General features: G+C 37.3%; 1 protein-coding gene across 2 annotated transcripts; it reads right to left on the bottom strand.

The window, feature by feature from the left end:
- Positions 1–6,075: 6,075 nt before the first annotated feature.
- Positions 6,076–8,887, bottom strand: LOC116931392 (nucleolar GTP-binding protein 2). 2 transcript variants are annotated; one of them, XM_032938982.2, is made up of 7 exons: positions 8,725–8,887; positions 8,557–8,659; positions 8,282–8,495; positions 7,817–8,218; positions 7,650–7,751; positions 7,223–7,591; positions 6,076–7,166 (listed from the first exon to the last, which is right to left on the bottom strand). In XM_032938982.2, the coding sequence occupies exons 2-7, from the start codon at positions 8,631–8,633 to the stop codon at positions 6,237–6,239; spliced, it is 2,094 nt and encodes a 697-aa protein (XP_032794873.1). In that variant the 5' UTR covers positions 8,634–8,659; positions 8,725–8,887; the 3' UTR covers positions 6,076–6,236. The 2 variants fall into 2 exon arrangements, with proteins under 2 accessions (XP_032794873.1, XP_032794874.1); XM_032938983.2 differs by having other exon boundaries at positions 8,557–8,651; positions 8,725–8,885.
- Positions 8,888–9,199: the final 312 nt, after the last annotated feature.

The raw sequence follows: 9,199 nt of genomic DNA, 5'->3' as shown, positions 1-9,199 counted from the left end.
CGCTAACAGAACTGTTTTCGTTAATTTTTTAACGGCTAGTCTAAAGAGAAAACCAATGACTAAATTGAAATCAGCGTTCAATTTCCATTATGCCGTCTGATTTTTGGAGAATTTCAAGAGATGTCGTTTTTGGCCGATTTTGACAAAAGTGGAAAGGCTATACCCTTCCCACTTTTTCATTTTTGGCCAAATTTTAAAAAATTGGCTTAAAATACATGATTTAGATTCAGAATTGAATGAAAATCACGGAAATCAGGTTTATTTTTCTATTGGTCTTATAGTTTTTCATTTACATGTTAAAAACCATAAATGAAGTTGGTGCGCTAACAGAACTGTTTTCGTTAATTTTTTAACGGCTAGTCTAAAGAGAAAAACCAATGACTAAATTGAAATCAGCGTTCAATTTCGATTATGCCGTCTGATTTTTGGAGAATTTCAAGAGATGTCGTTTTTGGCCGATTTTGACAAAAGTGGAAAGGCTATACCCTTCCCACTTTTTCATTTTTGACCAATATTTCAAATTTGGCTTAAAATACATGATTTAGATTCAGAATTGAATGAAAATCACGGAAATCAGGTTTATTTTTCTATTGGTCTTATAGTTTTTCATTTACATGTTAAAAACCATAAATGAAGTTGGTGCGCTAACAGAACTGTTTTCGTTAATTTTTTAACGGCTAGTCTAAAGAGAAAACCAATGACTAAATTGAAATCAGCGTTCAATTTCCATTATGCCGTCTGATTTTTGGAGAATTTCAAGAGATGTCGTTTTTGGCCGATTTTGACAAAAGTGGAAAGGCTATACCCTTCCCACTTTTTCATTTTTGGCCAAATTTTAAATTTGGCTTAAAATACATGATTTAGATTCAGAATTGAATGAAAATCACGGAAATCAGGTTTATTTTTCTATTGGTCTTATAGTTTTTCATTTACATGTTAAAAACCATAAATGAAGTTGGTGCGCTAACAGAACTGTTTTCGTTAATTTTTTAACGGCTAGTCTAAAGAGAAAACCAATGACTAAATTGAAATCAGCGTTCAATTTCGATTATGCCGTCTGATTTTTGGAGAATTTCAAGAGATGTCGTTTTTGGCCGATTTTGACAAAAGTGGAAAGGCTATACCCTTCCCACTTTTTCATTTTTGACCATAATTTCAAATTTGGCTTAAAATACATGATTTAGATTCAGAATTGAATGAAAATCACGGAAATCAGGTTTATTTTTCTATTGGTCTTATAGTTTTTCATTTACATGTTAAAAACCATAAATGAAGTTGGTGCGCTAACAGAACTGTTTTCGTTAATTTTTTAACGGCTAGTCTAAAGAGAAAACCAATGACTAAATTGAAATCAGCGTTCAATTTCGATTATGCCGTCTGATTTTTGGAGAATTTCAAGAGATGTCGTTTTTGGCCGATTTTGACAAAAGTGGAAAGGCTATACCCTTCCCACTTTTTCATTTTTGGCCAAATTTTAAATTTGGCTTAAAATACATGATTTAGATTCAGAATTGAATGAAAATCACGGAAATCAGGTTTATTTTTCTATTGGTCTTATAGTTTTTCATTTACATGTTAAAAACCATAAATGAAGTTGGTGCGCTAACAGAACTGTTTTCGTTAATTTTTTAACGGCTAGTCTAAAGAGAAAACCAATGACTAAATTGAAATCAGCGTTCAATTTCCATTATGCCGTCTGATTTTTGGAGAATTTCAAGAGATGTCGTTTTTGGCCGATTTTGACAAAAGTGGAAAGGCTATACCCTTCCCACTTTTTCATTTTTGGCCAAATTTTCAAATTTGGCTTAAAATACATGATTTAGATTCAGAATTGAATGAAAATCACGGAAATCAGGTTTATTTTTCTATTGGTCTTATAGTTTTTCATTTACATGTTAAAAACCATAAATGAAGTTGGTGCGCTAACAGAACTGTTTTCGTTAATTTTTTAACGGCTAGTCTAAAGAGAAAACCAATGACTAAATTGAAATCAGCGTTCAATTTCCATTATGCCGTCTGATTTTTGGAGAATTTCAAGAGATGTCGTTTTTGGCCGATTTTGACAAAAGTGGAAAGGCTATACCCTTCCCACTTTTTCATTTTTGGCCAAATTTTAAATTTGGCTTAAAATACATGATTTAGATTCAGAATTGAATGAAAATCACGGAAATCAGGTTTATTTTTCTATTGGTCTTATAGTTTTTCATTTACATGTTAAAAACCATAAATGAAGTTGGTGCGCTAACAGAACTGTTTTCGTTAATTTTTTAACGGCTAGTCTAAAGAGAAAACCAATGACTAAATTGAAATCAGCGTTCAATTTCCATTATGCCGTCTGATTTTTGGAGAATTTCAAGAGATGTCGTTTTTGGCCGATTTTGACAAAAGTGGAAAGGCTATACCCTTCCCACTTTTTCATTTTTGGCCAAATTTTAAATTTGGCTTAAAATACATGATTTAGATTCAGAATTGAATGAAAATCACGGAAATCAGGTTTATTTTTCTATTGGTCTTATAGTTTTTCATTTACATGTTAAAAACCATAAATGAAGTTGGTGCGCTAACAGAACTGTTTTCGTTAATTTTTTAACGGCTAGTCTAAAAAAAACAATGACTAAATGAAATCAGCTCAATTCATTATGCCTATAATATGAATTTTCTACTTAATTTATTACATGTTAAAACCATAAATGAAGTTGGTGCGCTAACAGAACTGTTTTCGTTAATTTTTAACGGCTAGTCTAAAGAAAAACCAATGACTAAATTGAAATCAGCGTTCAATTTCCATTATGCCGTCTGATTTTTGGAGAATTTCAAGAGATGTCGTTTTTGGCCGATTTTGACAAAAGTGGAAAGGCTATACCCTTCCCACTTTTTCATTTTTGGCCAAATTTTAAATTTGGCTTAAAATACATGATTTAGATTCAGAATTGAATGAAAATCACGGAAATCAGGTTTATTTTTCTATTGGTCTTATAGTTTTTCATTTACATGTTAAAAACCATAAATGAAGTTGGTGCGCTAACAGAACTGTTTTCGTTAATTTTTTAACGGCTAGTCTAAAGAGAAAACCAATGACTAAATTGAAATCAGCGTTCAATTTCCATTATGCCGTCTGATTTTTGGAGAATTTCAAGAGATGTCGTTTTTGGCCGATTTTGACAAAAGTGGAAAGGCTATACCCTTCCCACTTTTTCATTTTTGGCCAAATTTTAAATTTGGGGCTTAAAATAGATGATTTAGATTCAGAATTGAATGAAAATCACGGAAATCAGGTTTATTTTTCTATTGGTCTTATAGTTTTTCATTTACATGTTAAAAACCATAAATGAAGTTGGTGCGCTAACAGAACTGTTTTCGTTAATTTTTGAAACGGCTAGTCTAAAGAAAAAACCAATGACTAAATTGAAATCAGCGTTCAATTTCGATTATGCCGTCTGATTTTTGGAGAATTTCAAGAGATGTCGTTTTTGGCCGATTTTGACAAAAGTGGAAAGGCTATACCCTTCCCACTTTTTCATTTTTGACCATATTTCAAATTTGGCTTAAAATACATGATTTAGATTCAGAATTGAATGAAAATCACGGAAATCAGGTTTATTTTTCTATTGGTCTTATAGTTTTTCATTTACATGTTAAAAACCATAAATGAAGTTGGTGCGCTAACAGAACTGTTTTCGTTAATTTTTTAAACGGCTAGTCTAAAGAGAAAACCAATGACTAAATTGAAATCAGCGTTCAATTTCGATTATGCCGTCTGATTTTTGGAGAATTTCAAGAGATGTCGTTTTTGGCCGATTTTGACAAAAGTGGAAAGGCTATACCCTTCCCACTTTTTCATTTTTGACCATATTTCAAATTTGCTTAAAATACATGATTTAGATTCAGAATTGAATGAAAATCACGGAAATCAGGTTTATTTTTCTATTGGTCTTATAGTTTTTCATTTACATGTTAAAAACCATAAATGAAGTTGGTGCGCTAACAGAACTGTTTTCGTTAATTTTTTAACGGCTAGTCTAAAGAGAAAACCAATGACTAAATTGAAATCAGCGTTCAATTTCCATTATGCCGTCTGATTTTTGGAGAATTTCAAGAGATGTCGTTTTTGGCCGATTTTGACAAAAGTGGAAAGGCTATACCCTTCCCACTTTTTCATTTTTGACCAAATTTCAAATTTGGCTTAAAATACATGATTTAGATTCAAAATTGAATGAAAATCACGGAAATCAGGTTTATTTTTCTATTGGTCTTATAGTTTTTCATTTACATGTTAAAAACCATAAATTAAGTTGGTGTGCCAACAGCACTGTTTTCGTTAATTTTAAAAACGGCTAGTTTAACGAGAAAACCAATGACTAAATCGAAATTAGCGTTCAATTTCGATTATGCCGTCTGATTTTTGGAGAATTTCATGAGATGTCGTTTTTGGCCGATTTTGACAAAAGTGGGAAGGCGGGATGAAGGCGTTGATGATCAGCGCACGCCTCATAGGACATGTATACGGAGTCTGTTTTGCCGGAAGAGCAAACGGTTTCCGAGATATTATGGCGAATTGGCGACTATAGGCCGTACCCTATCGGGAACTTCCTGAACGGAGTGAGGGCCCCTAGTCTAAGGTCCTCGGTCTTTACTACACACCAAAAACGAAGTTTTAATCCATTCAAATTACGATAAATTACCATGAACTTTTTGGTTACTTATCACGAGCAGCTAGCAAGTGGTAATCACGGTTGTAATGGAAGTTGGATTTGGATCTAATGTCTTCTACAGTTCTACCATGGCCTTATAATTAAAGTTTGAGGTCAGGTTGCTTTGCTTATTTATAGCAGAGTAATAGAATACTGGTGTAGCCACGGCCATGTTAACTCCCTCTCTCGGATTTTTTCCCAAAAGTTGTTGCCAATTTCGCGTATCGATTGTGAGAAAATGAGGCAAGATATCGATTTAAGTGTCCCATAACCGTAACGCCACCTATGAATTGAGTTTTAAGGGTTGTTAAGAAATCTCTTCATGCTCTTACTTTTTTCACACTAATTAATTAAGCCCCTTTTTGTTTACTTTCTGAAGTACAGACGACGAAAATGAGCGAAAACATAGCAAAAACGTAATACATCACAAGTTCACAACACAGCCGCTGTGGCGCTTTCGTTATGGGATAGAAAGACTTTCAGGCCAAAAAGGCAATGGGAGGACCCGCCATAAGCGTGGCTACACCAGTATTCTATTACTCTGTTTATAGGTTGAAAAGAAAACTACGTTTTATGAAAACAGCTGGCGGCCTTCTTTGAAATAGTCTACAAAGTGCTGCCATCTAGTAGCATTTAATACGCAAGTTACTTCCGAATTCCTTAACAATAACAAGTATTTCGGATATTTTTTCTATACAATAGAACTTGACGTTCCACAATAATCTCTGCTGGTGAAAAATATTATTTTGCGCCCACAACTCCCACGCTAATCGTTTACAACCACAATTCCAAACAACCCAAGGTCCATTGAAAAGCCCCTCCGCGACCACTGCGCCGCTTACGAAACTGCACAGTTTTTATTCTAAAAACGATTGGTTATCGGGAACTTCGAATACACCATTAGTCATTTAATCGTTTGATTCCTTTGTCTGTTCCCTCTTCCTAAAAGATTTTTATGCTTTGATGGATACCACCAACGTAGCTTTAGATTTTCCGTTACCCTATATTAGTGTGCATATGCAGCCAGTTGAGGTAAAAAGTAAAAATAGACAACAACGCCTAATTTTACAACTGCCCCGAGTGAGGTTCGAACTCACGACCTCGAGATTATGAGACTCGCGCGCTGCCTACTGCGCTATCGAGGCTTATAAATAAATATTGCTTATAATAAGAAATATTACCTCTTTGACCTGTTAGAATACTATAATGTGCTGGGCCAGCGCATGCATCATTAAAGAAGATTCAAGAGTGAAGAAAGAAACTCCCAACACGTGGACATTGGCAACAGAAGCACCACACATTTTTCTCCGTCGCCATTACGAACTGAGCTACAATCTGTCAACGTGTGTACACGTCTCCTCACAGTATACACAAAGAATCTTAATCAATATTCATCATTTTATTTCAAACCGAATTACATAAGAAGTTGACCACCTGAAATCGGCGACAAAAGGGAAGAATCGAGAATGAATGTCGGCTCAGTTATGAAGCATTAACTAAATGAAATCATCAGGTTTAGAAGGTTAGACAGTTACATAAGGCTCACTACTTCTTACAGTGACCCCTAAATGCCTTGGCCATTTCCAAGAAACCCTTCTTCTTGGATTTATTCTTGACGTTGACCACTTCATAGAAATGTGTGCCAACTTTCTTTTTCTTCTGATCACGATCGATTTTCCTTCTTTCTCTCGACGTCAATTTCCAGCGTGGGTTCTCCGGCCGGTCGTCCTCGTTGCCTTTCTTTGCTGATCGCGACGTCGCAGAGACAGAAAACGCTCCGCTTTTCGTGATCGTCCTTGTTTTGAGCTTCAAAGTTTTATCTTTTTTCTTGGAACCGTCGTCATCGTCACTGTCTTCTTCATCCATTCCATCGATGTCTTCTTCATCATCATCTTCGTCGTCAAGCCATTCACTGTCGTCCAGTTTAGAAGCGTTCGCCGATTTCGGCTCTTCTGTCGCTGTTGTGTCCACTGGTTTATCTTCTTCCTCTTCATCATCGTCTCCTTCATCTGCGGAGTGATCTTCGGTCAATTCCGGTTGCTCCTCCAAAGGTTGAACGTCGTCACCTTCGTATTTCAAATCGACTCGAATTTTGCTGAAATCCTGTGCCAATTTAGGCTCAAATTTCTTTTTCGTTTTCTCCTTTTCTTCTCCCGATTCATCGGCAATGGCAGGCGACGGCTCTTCTACGGGTTTCTCCTGGACTTTTTCCAAGTCCGGATTGACGGGGGCGACGAAAAAGGGCAATTTGCCTCGTTGCCAATCGTTCAAGACCATTCGAGCTACGGCGTTGTTGTCCGGTTCACCACCTTTCAACAATCTGCCCGTCCGGCGAGCCATTTGATCCAAGAAGTCGTTGGCGTCTTTCCAATCATTCAGCCGGTACACTCGTCGAAGATATTCTTTTTTTACCCTTTCTAGTACGGCAGGGATGAAGTCTTCTGGTGTCTTCAGCTTCTCCACTTGAACAACACCCTAAGTAATGGCGATGTCGTGTTAATGTTCCATCTGAGATTTGTAATAAATTTTACCTTCAACACTTTTTCCTCGTCGGTCTCCCCAGTAGGAAATACTACTCCTGGACAATCAATGAGGAAAATTCGTCGCATCAATGTGATGTACTGCCAGACTTTCGTCTCGCCCGCGATCGGCGCAACCTTGCACACTTTCTTGCTGCGTAGCGTGTTGATGACGGAGGACTTTCCAACGTTTGGATAGCCGATGAACCCCACGCTGATTTGTTTTTTGTCGCTGTGCAGCTTGCCAAATTGACGCAGCAGGTTGATCAGTGACCCTTTACCAAACGGATGGGTCATAGAAGATCGGAAGGCCATTGTAGGGTATTCGGCGCTAAGAGTTTTTACCCAACGTTGTGTGATCCAAGTGGGTACCAAGTCCACCTAGAAAGGAAAAAATAAATAATAAGGAACTTGACCTGTAAAAAAAAACTAATAATACCTTGTTAAGGACGAAAAACAACTGTTTGTGGCTTTTTTCTTTACGAATGTACGCTTCAACTTGCTTGCATCTGGTACCCATGGGATCACGCGCATCCAAGACCTTTACATTTGTTAGGGAAATGAGTCAAAGGAATACCATTTAAATAGCAAGTCGTGGTAAATTACCTGGATAATAACGTCAGAGCAGTCAATCACTTTGTATAGCTCTCCCCAGATTCTCTTGCTCAAGCCAGCTTTCATGATCCACTCTCGGCTAAGTGCACGATCATCCGACAGCTCACGGACCAATGCTCCATCTTTCTCCACTTCATAATCCTCGCCGAATTTTTGAGCTGACGATACGTAACTGTCCAAGTCACCACTAGCAAGGCTAGGCCTCTTGCGCTGTTTTTTGGGGCCGAAAGTATTTTCAAAACTTTCCGTTTCTAATAAGTGAACTCTTGCGAACTTGGAGGATTCCTTCAACAAGGTGATGGGCAGTTTCGTTTGACGCATTACGACTTGGTAGGGATCTTTGATAGCCTGCCCAAGCTCTTCTTGAAATTTCTGAAGAGCTGATTGACCAACCTAGAAACAAACTTCACTGTTTTACTGTTCTTTAAGAAGTATAAGCTTAAGCGGTTAACATACCACCCTGACATTACCAAACCATCTGCGGTTAGGTTCTACACGGGCAACAGTACCAGATGGTACTTTGGACTGAAAGGGTGCAGGGCGAACGATTTTGCCTGATTCATCTCGTTTTGCCTTAAAGTTGCGGTACATCTGCAACCTCTTTATTGTTGCTTTATCTCTGGCCTTGCTGACACCTCTGAGATTGGATGTTTTCCGATCTGGGTTCATGCTGTGTAATAAAAATAACAGTAGTAAAGATTGATTACATTCTATTAAGTCATTTCAAAAACCTGTGTCCGGATCGGTTGAATCCATCTTTACGTCCGGCTTTCTTGACCGGATCGGTCTTACGGATGGTTCTAGCCATTTTTGGAAACGGTGGAATCTACGTAACTTTAGAAAAGGTTGTCAATCAAGAAGTTCGGTGTAAACACTGGTTGGCAAATACACAGACTCACCCCTCACAATTCGTTTCTTTAAAATCCTTTGCACAAGTAATTCAAACTATCTTTACAATAAAAAAAAAAACAAAACAAAGTTCGTCAAATACTTTGAGTAGGGTGAACGTCTTTGCATGAAATTTCACACGTGTTGTCGTGTGAGAACCGTCTGCTATTAGAATTGACGTAGGAATCAGCGATGGTAACTAACACCATCTATGGTGGATCTTGGTCAATAATCTTTCTTATGTAAAGTACACGTCATCTAGCGGGATTTTTGTCAGTAGCAGCCAGGTTGTAGTCCTGGGTTAAGGTTAGCGCATATTTTACGCAACCTTCGCTCGCACTTGGCCAAACCTTTCCTTTGGTAATAACGATTTGTTACCAAACGCACATAAATCACCTCCTTTTTAAAACTCGCGTCACTGCCCAATGGCAAAACAGTTTGAAATCGTCAATCCTTATAAGGCCTAGGCGGCTTGGATATTTTCCT

The sequence above is a fragment of the Daphnia magna genome, linkage group LG1, assembly GCF_020631705.1.
Source record: "Daphnia magna isolate NIES linkage group LG1, ASM2063170v1.1, whole genome shotgun sequence".
Taxonomy (NCBI): domain Eukaryota; kingdom Metazoa; phylum Arthropoda; class Branchiopoda; order Diplostraca; family Daphniidae; genus Daphnia; species Daphnia magna.
The sequence above is the reverse complement of the archived record's forward strand: the minus strand, read 5'-3'. Positions and strand labels throughout refer to the sequence as shown.